The 13,933-nt window shown below is 41.8% G+C and overlaps 1 protein-coding gene across 4 annotated transcripts in view; it reads right to left on the bottom strand.

The window, feature by feature from the left end:
* ube3b (ubiquitin protein ligase E3B) overlaps positions 1-13,933 on the bottom strand; it is a 58,554-nt gene that overhangs the window by 20,122 nt on the left and 24,499 nt on the right. For all 4 annotated transcript variants that reach the window (XM_041202809.1, XM_041202808.1, XM_041202811.1 and 1 more), the window contains exons 14-16: positions 6,996-7,163; positions 5,860-6,031; positions 191-309 (exon numbers count right to left, since the gene is read on the bottom strand). In XM_041202809.1, coding sequence (XP_041058743.1) covers positions 191-309; positions 5,860-6,031; positions 6,996-7,163 — 459 coding nt within the window. The remainder of the gene's footprint in view (positions 1-190; positions 310-5,859; positions 6,032-6,995; positions 7,164-13,933) is intronic.

Here is a 13,933-nt window from a genome sequence, read left to right as displayed (position 1 = left end):
TCACCTCACATTCTTCTAAACTGAAGAGAGTATAGACCCATTATACTCAAACTCTCCTCTTAGCATGGGTCTTTCAGCCCAGGAATCAATGGTTAAATTTGAACACAGGCACTAGCGTTTCCACAAAACTAACCAGATGGTTGCCACAACAGACCAGTTACAATTCTTGATATTACATAAGTAAACTCACCCTGAATGCCGTCCCAGATCATTTTAAATACAAAATTATTCAGGAAGGAGGAGATGGTGACCAGCTCTTCCAGCTTGAATGAGACTTGCTCCTCATACACCTCAATGTCATCCAAGATCCTGTAATAATATTGTTAGAATTTATTTTCTTAGCATTGGGGACAGAGAATTAGCAGTGAGGTAGGTGGTACAAGAAAGGAGGGAAAAAGGAGTTAAAGATTTCACAGGGCTGCACTAAACAGCCACCTAATAAATCATGAGACTCAACAAGCAGGAACTGGGACAAAAACAAAAACAGAATTACCTGGAAAAACTCAGCAGGTCTGGCAGCATCGCCGGAGAAGAAAAGAGTTGACGTTTCGAGTCCTCACGACCCTTCGACAGAATTTGAGTTCGAGTCCAAGAAAGAGTTGAAATATAAGCTGGTTTAAGGTGTGTGTGTGGGGGGGCGGAGAGAGAGAGAGGTGGAGTGGGGGTGTGGTTGTAGGGACAAACAAGCAGTGATAGAAGCAGATCATCAAAAGATGTCAACAACAATAGTACAAAAGAACACATAGATGTTAAAGTTAAAGTTGGTGATATTATCTAAACGAATGTGCTAATTAAGAATGGATGGTAGGGACTCAAGGTATAGCTCTAGTGGGGGTGGGGAGAGCATAAAAGATGTAAAAAAAAAGTAATTTTTTTTTATATAATGGAAATAGGTGGGAAAAGGAAAATCTATATAATTTATTGGAAAAAAAAAGAAAAGGAAGGGGGAAACAGAAAGGGGGTGGGGATGGGGGAGGGAGCTCACGACCTGAAGTTGTTGAATTCAATATTCAGTCCGGATGGCTGTAAAGTGCCTAGTTGGAAGATGAGGTGTTGTTCCTCCAGTTTGCGTTGGGCTTCACTGGAACAATGCAGCAAGCCAAGGACAGACATGTGGGCAAGAGAGCAGGGTGGAGTGTTAAAATGGCAAGCGACAGGGAGGTTTGGGTTATTCTTGCGGACAGACCACAGGTGTTCTGCAAAGCGGTTGCCCAGTTTACGTTTGGTCTCTCCAATGTAGAGGAGACCACAATGGGAGCAACGAATGCAGTAGACTAAGTTGGGGGAAATGCAAGTGAAATGCTGCTTCACTTGAAAGGAGTGTTTGGGTCCTTGGACGGTGAGGAGAGAGGAAGTGAAGGGGCAGGTGTTGCATCTTTTGCGTGGGCATGGGGTGGTGCCATAGGAGGGGGTTGAGGAGTAGGGGGTGATGAAGGAGTGGACCAGGGTGTCCCGGAGGGAGCGATCCCTACGGAATGCCGATGGGGGGGGTGAAGGGAAGATGTGTTTGGTGGTGGCATCATGCTGGAGTTGACGGAAATGGCGGAGGATGATCCTTTGAATGCGGAAGCTGGTGGGGTGATAAGTGAGGACAAGGGGGACCCTATCATGTTTCTGGGAGGGAGGAGAAGGCGTGAGGGCAGATGCGCGGGAGATGGGCCGGACACGGTTGAGGGCCCTGTCAACGACCGTGGGTGGAAAACCTCGGTTAAGGAAGAAGGAGGACATGTCAGAGGAACTGTTTTTGAAGGTAGCATCATCGGGACAGATGCGACGGAGGCGAAGGAACTGAGAGAATGGGATGGAGTCCTTACAGGAAGCGGGGTGTGAGGAGCTGTAGTCGAGATAGCTGTGGAAGTCGGTGGGTTTGTAATGGATATTGGTGGACAGTCTATCACCAGAGATTGAGACAGAGAGGTCAAGGAAGGGAAGGGAAGTGTCAGAGATGGACCACGTGAAAATGATGGAGGGGTGGAGATTGGAAGCAAAATGAATAAATTTTTCCAAGTCCCGACAAGAACATGAAGCAGCACCGAAGTAATCATCGATGTACCGAAGAAAGAGTTGTGGAAGGGGGCCGGAGTAGGACTGCAACAAGGTATGTTCCACATACCCCATAAAGAGACAGGCATAGCTGGGGCCCATGCGGGTACCCATAGCCACACCTTTTATTTGGAGGAAGAGAGAGGAGTTGAAGGAGAAATTGTTCAGCGTGAGAACAAGTTCAGCCAGACGGAGGAGAGTAGTGGTGGATGGGGATTGTTCGGGCCTCTGTTCGAGGAAGAAGCTAAGGGCCCTCAGACCATCCTGGTGGGGGATGGAGGTGTAGAGGGATTGGACGTCCATGGTGAAGAGGAAGCGGTTGGGGCCAGGGAACTGGAAATTGTTGATGTGACGTAAGGTGTCAGAGGAATCACGGATGTAGGTGGGAAGGGACTGGACAAGGGGAGAGAGAAGGGAGTCAAGATAACGAGAAATGAGTTCTGTGGGGCAGGAGCAAGCTGAGACGATCGGTCTACCGGGGCAGTTCTGTCTGTGGATTTTGGGTAGGAGATAGAAGCGGGCCGTCTGAGGTTGGGCGACTATCAGGTTGGAAGCTGTGGGAGGGAGATCCCCAGAGAAGATGAGGTCAGTGACAGTCCTGGAAACAATGGCTTGATGTTCAGTGGGGTCATGGTCCAGGGAGAGGTAGGAGGAAGTGTCTGCGAGTTGACGCTCAGCCTCCGCGAGGTAGAGGTCAGTGCGCCAGACAACAACAGCACCACCCTTGTCAGCGGTTTTGATGACAATGTCAGGGTTGGACCTGAGAGAATGGAGTGCAGTAAGTTCAGAGAGAGACAGGTTAGAATGGGTGAGAGGAGCAGAGAAATTGAGACGACTAATGTCGCGCCGACAGTTCTCAATGAAAAGATCAAGAGAAGGTAAGAATCCAGAGGGAGGGGTCCAGGTGGAGGGAGAATATTGGAGATGGGTAAAAGGATCCGTTGAACTGGGAGAGGACTCCTGCCCAAAGAAGTGAGCCCGGAGACGAAGACGGCGGAAGAAGAGTTCAGCATCATGCCAAGCCCGAAATTCATTGAGGTGAGGGCATAAGGGTATGAAACTAAGTCCTTTGCTGAGAACTGAACATTCAGCATCGGAGAGGGGAAGGTCAGGGGGTATAGTGAATACACGGCTGGGGTTGGGATTGGAAGATGGGGTGGGGACGGAGGGACAGGCCGGGGTGGAGGGTCCTAGATGGGTGTTGGTGTCGATGAGTTGTTGGAACTTGCGTTCCTTAGCACTTGAGAGAAAGAGAAAAAGTTTCTTGTTGAGGCGTCGGATGAGCCGAAGGATAAAATGAAACTGGGGGCACGCGCTGCTTTGAAAAAGGGTACGGCGGTGCTGCTGGAGGGAGAGGTCGCGTGTGTTCATATGGCGGCGCATGGCACTGAGTGTGGATTTCAGAATGTGACGGGAACAGCAGTCCGAGAAACGTTTTATGTCCCGGAGATACCTGTAATCCTGGGTGGGTTCGAAACATGAGGGGTGGAATTTCAGTTGAAATCCACGTGGGGTAAGTCAGAGACGGAGACAGTCACTGAGAAAGGAGATGTGGCTGTGAAAGCGGGTTTTAGTAAACACCTTGTCAAACACCAGGAGGGAAATGGAAAGCAAGGAAGGGGAGCAGGGCAAAAGAGAGGAACGGAAATCTTGTCGCAGAAAAGAACAGAACTTCTTCAAGGAGGTAGGCATTTCTTGAAGAGCAGTGGCAGTCAATTAAACACAGAGATAAAAACAAGAAAACTGCGGATGCTGGAAATCCAAAACAAAAACAAAAACAGAATTACCTGGAAAAACTATTTCCATTATTTTAAAAAAAACACACCCACTAAAGCTATACCTTGAGTGCCCTACCATCCATTCTTAATTAGCACATTCGTTTAGATAATATCACCAACTTTAACTTTAACACCTATGTGTCCTTTTGTACTATTGTTGTTGACATCTTTTGATGATCTGCTTCTATCACTGCTTGTTTGTCCCTACAACCACACCCCCACTCCACCTCTCTCTCTCTCCGCCCCCCACACACACACCTTAAAGCAGCTTATATTTCAACTCTTTCTTGGACTCGAACTCAAGTTCTGTCGAAGGGTCATGAGGACTCGAAACATCAACTCTTCTTCTCCGCCGATGCTGCCAGACCTGCTGAGTTTTTCCAGGTAATTCTGTTTTTGTTTTTGTTTTGGATTTCCAGCATCCGCAGTTTTCTTGTTTTTAAGCAGGAACTGGGGTTTATTAAGGAGAACCTCTAAATGAAATAAATTATTTTTAAACTTGACATTAAGGAGCAATGGTCTGACATTACACTTGTGCACACACCATTCGAATTATTCCTAGAGTTCACCTGTCAAAAAAGTAGTGTCATATGAAGTGATCATTCCCAATGAAGTGAATCAAAAGTCAGGATTGTGTTTATCACTAGTGGCTACCTAGTCAGGCTGAGTCCTCAACAGTGCTGAGGGAGTGCTGAATTGACAATGGTGCTATCTTTTAATGAGAAGTTAAAGCGAGGCCCTGTCTGCCCTCAGGTGGGTGCAACAAGTCTCTTGGCAGCATTCAAAGAACAGCAGGGGAGTTCTCCTGGTGTCCTGGTCAATATTTATCACTCTAAAAAGCCACTAACGAAGGATTATCTGGTCATTACCTCATTGCTGCTTATGCAATCTCACTGTACCCAAACAGGCTGCCATGTTTCCCTAGTTACAACAATGACTGCACTTCAAAAAGTATTTCATTGCTTGTGAAACACTTTGATACATCCAAAAGGTTATGAAAGGTGCTATACAGATGCAAACCTCTTCTTTATATCTCAAAAGCTTGAGTTTCCAAGGCAAAAATCCTTCTAATAAAATCCATTCAATGGAACCGTACAACTATGGCAACAGACTCATTAGATTGTAAATGCCTTGGAAGCAAACTGCATTACCACAACAGGATAACCCAATATAATGCAGTGAAAAACAAATCAGAGAATTATTTAAAAAAACAGGAAGGGGTAGAGAAATATAATCACAGTGGATAGTTTTGACATGGAGCTCCAACTGGTATAGGTATTAGGGATCAAATGACAATCTGCGGCTTAGTAAAATATTATTTTCAATAGGCACATTATGTTAATAAAGAATTTCCAACAGAGTCACATTTACTGACAAGGAGAGACATGCCATAAAGGCAAGCCAAGAGAAAAGCTAGATTTCTATAAATGCAATTCAGCTCCAGCGTTAAGATTTTGGTTGAATGAAAGCAGCACTGTGTCACGGTCACCATTTTAAATGTAAATAGGTTGAAGAGATTGCCACTAGGCATTTCTGCAAACCTACAATCTTGCTTTCAAGACTTTTTGCAATGAAATGGGACAAGGTGATGCAGGCACTTCTGCATCAGTTACTGAAAATTAACTGGAAGAGACGATGACAATAACTGGTTTAAGGCTTTGCAAAAACATATTTTACAGGCTACCCCTGTCTCCAGTATAGTTTGAGTGGATGGCACTGGTGTGACTACAAGTTTGGTTTAAAGTTGTGACAGCTATTATTTCCAATAGAGAATTGAACGCGGATGCTTTTCACGGGTCGCATCATCAGTGTGGCCTAGCAGGCACAATTCCCTCTCGGACTTCATGCGGGCAAGAAAATTTGTCTCCATAATTCTGTAAAATTTTGGACTCCTTGCAGCAAAAGTTCTTACCTTTAATTTCTGTTCCCCTTCAAATGAAATTGGTTTGCTCCACCCACCTGCCCCCTCCCCACCCAGGCCACTCCGCTTAAGCCTGCAGGTCTCAAACAAACTTACACAAACCTCACACAAACTTACGTGATAAGGTGCCGTGAGCAGTCACAAAATAACATCAGCATTGCAAGAAGTCGCTTGGATTCCTCGGTATCATTGTTCAGACACTCAAGGAATAGCTTCAGGCCCCCTTGGGGTCCTAGTTCACATATGAAAGCCCACAACTTGGGCAACAAGTCATCTAAGTAGGTTAACCCTGAAATGCAGACATATAAAAATCAGTCAAAACACAAAAGAGAACTCATCCCCTGGATATAAGATGGGCTGAGAATGTCCACTCAACTCTTACCAGGTCTCCATTAAAAAAAAAACTGAAAATGTTTTATTTATTCCACTAGCCACCAACACTTTTGATTATTTCTGATGAAAAGTATATTTTTTTAAAGCATTCATTTTCCAGGCTTTCCTAATGGCTCATTGAGTAGATACAACATCTGGTGTGATCTTTAAAAGTGGAAGGCTAAATTGATAAAGCTGTTATTGAATCCCCTAGATTTTTTAGATTGTAAAACAAGAAGGAAATTCTAAACCTGGATTAATCACTGGAGAGGCTGCAGGTGCACTGTGTAAAGTTTTGGGGGTCCCTCTTTGGGACTGAAGCCCCATAGAGGGGGTACAGAAGAGACTTCGTAAAATGATACCAGGGATTAAAGTAAATAATGGAAAATAGAGAAATATGGATTTGCTTTTTCACAATGACAAGTTTAAGAGGTATCATATCATTGTTGCAAACTTTGAGGGGTTTGATAAAGTAAATAAGTGAAACTTATTTCCAGTGAGTTGATAATTGGAGGGTATAAATTTAAGATGATCATCAAAAGAATGAAAGATTAGGAGAAAATCTTTTATACAGAGGGGTTCGAGAACTTGCAGAGTCCTACCTGAAACTGTAGGGGAAACAGAATCTATTATAGCTTTAAAAGGGAAGTGGATAAATATTTGTAAAAGGGACTAATTAAACAAGGGCCTGGGGAAAATTACAGGGGTGAACCTTCGAGACTTCAATAGTTCAGCACTCCATTACAGATAGCTGGCTTATGTGAAATCCCTTTTCGCTGTATTATTCACTGTAGATTTATTCTTTTGGAAAAATATCTCAGCTGCAGCATTTCAAAAAAAAGTTAATTTTTACAGGGACATTCTAAAAACACAAGACTGACCAGTAAGAATCTGGAGTCGAATCTGGGTGAGTGTAGTCAGTGCTGTCTGATATAGCACACAGATACTGCAAACCTTCTGCACTTCTGGAGAGTCCACACGCTTCCCACCAACTGGCTTCAGAATGTTTCGCATGGAGGCTGACTTCTGAAATGCTCGTCTGAAGAGATCTACAAGAAAATTTTTTTTTTAAGAACTATTATATTGATAATTTCCTTTGATGCTCATCTAGGTGACGGATGTTGGATCTAGGTCTGGGAAATGCAGCATTTTCCCAATTTTCCACTGCCAGCAGCAAGCATGTCCAGGTAAAGCAATGTGCAGTTGTGGTACAGACTTTGTCTGCAAGGGGCATACTGCTCCAATCACATTGAAGTTGGGACCTTAATTGTTACAGAAGAGGCAAGACTTTATTTCCATAGTCAGGCCCAGTTTCCAGTACAAGTCCCAGGGATGAAAGGAACATGTTGCAGCTCAATACACCACACAACTGTCTAATTTTGAATCAAAGTCCTGTTCCACCTTTCACCAGTTTTCTTCTCTCCTTAACAACACTGACTCACGAGGTAAGATGACTCAGGTGCCTGCGGCTCCACAGTGTGAGTCGAGGTGGCAAGGGCATAAGAAAATGTCCAGTCTTTAGTGTCAGTGAAATTTCCAAGCCTGATTATGAAGACGGCAGACAAGGATGCTTTGATACGAGATTGTTTATTGCTTGCCACAGAGCTTACTTCTCCACTCTAACACCGCGCCACCCACTGCTCCCCGCCCACCCCCCCCCCCCCACCTCTGGTGACTGACTTTTCTTTACATACTCAGAGTATAAGTAACTAATCAATACCCAACACCTGTTCACCTTATTACTTTAAACTACTAGGTATGTAACATCCATCAACAGAACTTATTAGATACTAACAAATTCACTTCTTTTCTTTAAATTGATATACAAACAAAAGCTATTCATAAGAAAAATACAAAAATTACAATACACTATCTTACTATACAATCAATCTTTATACACTCCACATTCACCCCGTCTTGAAAACAACAAAAAAAATTAATAAGGTTACAACATGAAAATTTCTGTGTTCTCATAATCCATTGTAACACAAGGTGTCCCTCTTTGAGGTGTCACGACTCACTGGGGATAGTGCACTGTAATAATATCAAGGCCCACTGTTCCCCGAGCAGCAACAAATGTGAAAAGTTTAATCAAACCACCACATTGCCCCAATTCTACCTAACTATTTAATTTAGGTTAACAAAATACGAGCATCAGGTTTGTAAACTTAAATAAATAACTGTTTATTGGACAAACTATCGTTAACCAGTGGCAAAAGAAAGAAATATGAACTGCTAATTTCTAACTCTACAGCCTAAACTCTACCCCTTCTTAAATCCCTATACACACACACATACAAGACATAATAAACAAACAAAAACATGGATTTTAAGAGTGGGATAAAATAGTTCAATAGCACCAATTCCTGAGTACAGGATTCGATGGGTTGACTTTGATCGATGTCTTCCAAATTCCTTTCAGTTCTTGCTGATAACACAAGATGGTCTTCCAGCACTTACAGTATTTAGTTCACTGGTTGGGCACTTGCCTTTCAATGTCTCTAACAGTGAGTTTCCCCTTTGCCTCTTGACAGAGGTTTTCAGAGAGAGAGCAGATTATAGAGATATGAGAAGAAAAGCTAGCTAGCTATTATTGTGGAATTACTGGAATCTTCCACACACAGGAGAAAGAAGTTTTAGATCTTGCTCCTTTCAGCTAGCAGCTATTCTGCTGCACTGCTTTGCACCCAAAACCTGGTCACCTGGTCAGGAGCCAATTACAATGTTGTTGCCAGGCAGCTTCCTTGGTCCAGAACTTCTTTCTGGCATCATCCTGTCTTTCATGGCACACACTGTTCCAAGACTGCAACATTGTGTATATCTCTCATCCTGTTCCAGTGGAAATATCTTTCAACCTGCAACCATTGTAATTTTAACTCACAGTCCAACAGAAAATAAAAAGAAATGCTCTTTACAGAGGATATCCAACAATTTCTTTGGACAAGCAGTTCTTTCTGTGAAACAATCTGACAACTGGTGACTTGCGCCAACCCATTGTGTTTTGGAAATCTCCTTCCTTTCCAACCTCTCTTTTATACTCACAAGATCAATCCTCATCCTTTCTGTGACACTCTTTGTCAAAAGGGTATTGTCCTAGAGTGAACAGTTATCTATGTAGCATTCAATAGGCAAATTTTTCCTCGGTTGCCCTTTCTATACAAGTTCCTTTGAAATACTCAATAAATACATAGCTTCTACCAGCACAGGTGTCTCCACAGCTAAGGCTCTTTTAACTACTCTCTCATTCTTCTATACTTAATTTCTTCAATGTCTCCTTTGTTTTTAGCACTTTCCCAATAGCATTTTTCAGCATGGTGCTCAATTCTAATACATCATAGCACGCAACTGGTCTAGCTTGTGTATATAATCAGTTTAATTTCCTATTAAGCTTCTTAATTGATCTGCTTCTTCCTTGGTTTTAAGAACTTCCTTTTTTGAGGATCTAGCCTGGTTTATCAGGATCCTATTAACATTCTCTAGGTAAGACTGTTGATTCAGGGTTATTCCCAACTTAGTCACCTAATGATGAACCCTATATACTTAAAAGCTCCAGGAGCCCAACTTTTTTGAATTCCTTTATAATTTTATCTATCACAAATTTCTCAAATGCCTCAGATTTCCCCCAAACGCAACAGGAAATTATCTAGGTACATTAAGAAAATTCCTGCTAGTTTTCCTTCATAGTACCAATAAAACATTGCTGGATTTGTTTATAGCTGAAGACACACAGCTTTTAGTAGGATGAACATAACTGAAAAATACCCGTCGTTTGCCATTTCAACACACCACCCTGCTCTCATGTCCACATGTCAGTCCTTGGCCTGCTGCAATGTTCCAGCGAAGCCCAACACAAACTGGAGGAACAGCACCTCAACTTCCGATTAGGCATTTTACAGCTTTCCAGACTTAACATCGAGTACAACAACTTAAGACCATGATCTCTCTCTTCTATCTTCACCCCTTTTTAAAAAAAATATTTTTTGTCCACTTATTTTCATTTTTATTCATTCATTGCTTTATCCCCATTTTTATCCCTTTATTCCCATCCACCGCTCCTCCCCCACCCCACCCCCAAAAGGGCCATGTTATTTGTTGTTCTTTCACAGATTCATTCTGCTTTCTTACCTTTATGCCACTATCAGCACCTCCTTTAGCCCTTACCATTACCATTAACAGTCCTTTTGTCTTTTTGTCCATGACAACTTTGTCAATCTCTCCTAAGACCCCACCTATCGCTGTCCAGCTTCACCTGCTCCATCCCCCTTAAATAGTACAAATTTCATCACATTTCTACTTTTCTTTAGTTCTGAAGGGTAATGGACTCGAAACGTTAACTCTGTTTCTCTCTCCACAGATGCTGTCAGACCTGCTGAGTTTTTCCAGCATTTTCTGTTTTTATTTCAAATCTCCAGCACTTGCAGAATTTTGTTTTTATGAAAAATACCATACCCTGGATGCATCATTTAGCCTGTAAACACACTTGTTCAGCCTCCATAATTTCCCCTCTATATCTCTAGCTTCTTTTGGAGCCTTTAAGGAGACTTCGCTTTGAAATTGCACTCCTTACAAAAATGCTGTTTTGATGCCAATGGATTTACATTCTCATGAGTATGTTGCTAAAAGTGCTAGGAAAATCCTCAAGTTTACTTTTCTTGCTTTTCGGGGAGTCTATTCTAACTTCCTGGTTGCCCAGTTGTTTCTCAAATCCCCAAGTTACAAGGCTAGCCTTGGCTTTATACGTATCATCAGGAGTACTTTCTCCGTACTTATCTATCTATGGGACAACACTGGCTGTCCTTCGTCTGGCACCTCTGTGTAAACACCAAACTCTCTCTGCAGGCCTGAGGCCTGGAGCCATTAATTTTTGCAATTTTATATCTTTGCATTTTATTTCTGCTTTGATCTTGATTTTAAGCCTGTATTGAATATTTAAAGTTACTTTGTAGCCTTGTGTGATTGTACTTTGATTAAGTCAAATAATTAATCATAATAATCAGTAGCAATGTGTTTTCTCAAGACTTTGTTTTCCACACTGTCCATTCACAGCCAGTGTTTGGTCTACATCTCTGTTTCCCTTTCTAAGCTACACTACTAAAATAAACGTTTTTTCTAAATTTATCAGAAATCCTTTTTCTTACTGCATTCAATAACCCTTTAACTAAAGCCAGGACAATGAAAAGCCTTACATGGGCTGGTGAACTATGGTGTAGAATCAGGAGATGGAGTTTGATTGATGGTCATACAACCTGACTGATAGCAGATGGGAGACACCATCCAAATATGCATAGACAACTTGAATATTGCAAAGCCTTTCAGTACCTGTGAGATGAATTGATAAGGATTCATGTTTTTCCAGACTCATGTTGTGAAAAAGTCTGAATAAAGCTTCAAGAGGCTGGAATGAAGCCAAAAATTTGGTTTAAAGGGACACTGCTTCTAGGATTTGCTGTTGCAGCTAGAGTGGAATAGTCAACCACTGGAGACTATGGGAGGAAGGGCTGGAAATGGAGCAACTGACCAAAGTGCCCACCCGTGTAAGTTTATTCGGAGACTTGGTGATGTATGAACCAAGGGGAATTTTATCAAATTAGGTTCCTGTCGTGGAACAGATTAATTTGGCGTTGTTTTACCATTTTGGGGAGCCGTCATGAACAGGTCAATTTGGGGCTAACGTTTGTTATATGTATGTATATATATATATATATATATATATACACACACACACACACATTCTATATATATATATATGTAATATTGTATGTATAGTATGTACGTAGAGTTGGTCTTCTTTTTATATATAAAGTGATTTCTCCTTTCAATAAAATTATCTTTCTTTCTTATTACTTTATTTTTATATTATCAATTATAATTTTCATGTTATTCTTCTAATTATTATTCAATATAATTGTTGTTTAAACACATTACTTGGCATTGTCACTCATTCCTGTTACGTTCAGTGTACAGCTCCAAACCCAAGTGAGACTCCATAAGGGACACTCTCACCCCCTACATCTCTAGCTATCAAGTTTTTTGTTTTGCCTCCTTTACCAATTTACCATCTAACTTGTTAGTAGCCACGAGAGCTTCTCTATCGTAGGGGCTCCTACTTCTTGTGTCACTCCTCACCTGTTCTTTGGCCCTTGCTTTAGTTAAACTACATCCCCTACTAGATCTCCTGTCCCTATCTAAACTACTACTATTCGATCTGCCCCTCCTGCGACTAGACCTCCTTTTACAAGTCTGTAGTCTCTTCCTTGGGCTGTGATCGCCAGTAGGCCCACTGTCTGAACTTACATTACATTTCCTGGTTTTCCACATTTTTACTTCCCTCTGCCAATCCATAGGTCTGATATTCTGCCCCTTGTCTTGTAAATGATGAATGGTTCTATCCTGATCTTCACTATCATTTGGCCTACTCTCACTTAGCTCATTATCTGCCACAATCTGCTGCTCGTACAGGTCCAGCATATATGTGTGCAAAGTGCATCTTCAGTTTCCAAGGTCTGTTCAGGTTCCATCAATGTGTAATCAGTGCCAGTAAGCTGCATGAAATGTACTCTAACAGTCTCGTTATCATGTTGTAAGATTATCATTTTGCCATCAGTGCCTATAACTTTTCTTCAGCCTCTCCATTCTTTCTGTCCTTTTTTATATTACACCATGTCCCCAGGTTTAAAATTAAATTCTGGCGGTCTGATTCGATACCTTAAAGCTCCCCTGATATTTTTCTGAAACCTCTGTCTTAAAAAATGCTCTCCTCCCTGCATGCATGGCATTCAAATATTCTGCAAAAACTTAACTAATAGTAGTCTCCTTCAAAGCTGGTCATTGGTCCCACATTATTGAAGGTATCTTCGGACTCCTGCCACAAACTGGTAGGGGCTGTAGCCCCCAGCCATCTGGAGCATGTTTTTTTGCATGCTCTGCCCATGCTAGAGCAGTTGTCAACTTAAAATTCGGCTGATCAGCTAACATTTTTTGGAGCATTCCATCAATCACAGCATGATTTCTCTCACATATCCCATGGCTAAAAGGACTTTCTGCTGCTGTGTGCATTGTTCCAACATTCAAATTTTCACACATACTCCCGAATTCATCATTGGCAAACTCTCCTCCATTGTCCATTAAGAATTTAGCTGATGTTCCCAGCCACATTCCTATCCATCTCTCCATTATTTTATAGGTGATTACTTCTATGTCTTTACTAAAAATTATTGCTGACAGACTAAACCTAGTCACTACGTCTACAAAATGTAGAAAAACATTTTATTTTCTTTATCCCATACTTTGGGGTCCATCGCTACGGTTTCATTAAAGTCTCTCGCCAATGGAAGACTTGCTACTGGTCGTAATGGCATTCTCCTGTACTCTTTACAAATATCACATTTTTCACTAATATCCTCGACAAGTCTAATGTATTCCACATGCAGTACCCCTGCATCCTTTAACAGAATCTTCAACTTATAGCCAGAGGGATGCGCAAATTGTCAATGTAGTTTGGTAATAACTTGCTGCTTCTCTTTTAAATCCTTATCTCCAGCTGCCCTTAATACCTCTTCAACACTCTGTATACAGATGATAGGCCTTAAAGGAATACAATAATATCCCAACTGTGTAAATTGCAAATTTACAGATCTACCAAAAACGATCGCTTTATCATGCTCCAGGTCCAACTTCATTTGGACCTTTTTCATTGAAGGCTTACTTAACAGTAAAAGGTATTTCACTTGATACCATACTAGTACTGACAAAGTGATTTACCCCTGCTATTTTACACGGAATTACTATTAATTTTAGTGATTTCAATGTGTTACCATCA

Source organism: Carcharodon carcharias, chromosome 13, assembly GCF_017639515.1.
Source record: "Carcharodon carcharias isolate sCarCar2 chromosome 13, sCarCar2.pri, whole genome shotgun sequence".
Taxonomy (NCBI): Eukaryota; Metazoa; Chordata; class Chondrichthyes; order Lamniformes; family Lamnidae; genus Carcharodon; species Carcharodon carcharias.
Note: the sequence above shows the minus strand (reverse complement) of the source record. Positions and strands in the feature narration are given on the sequence as shown.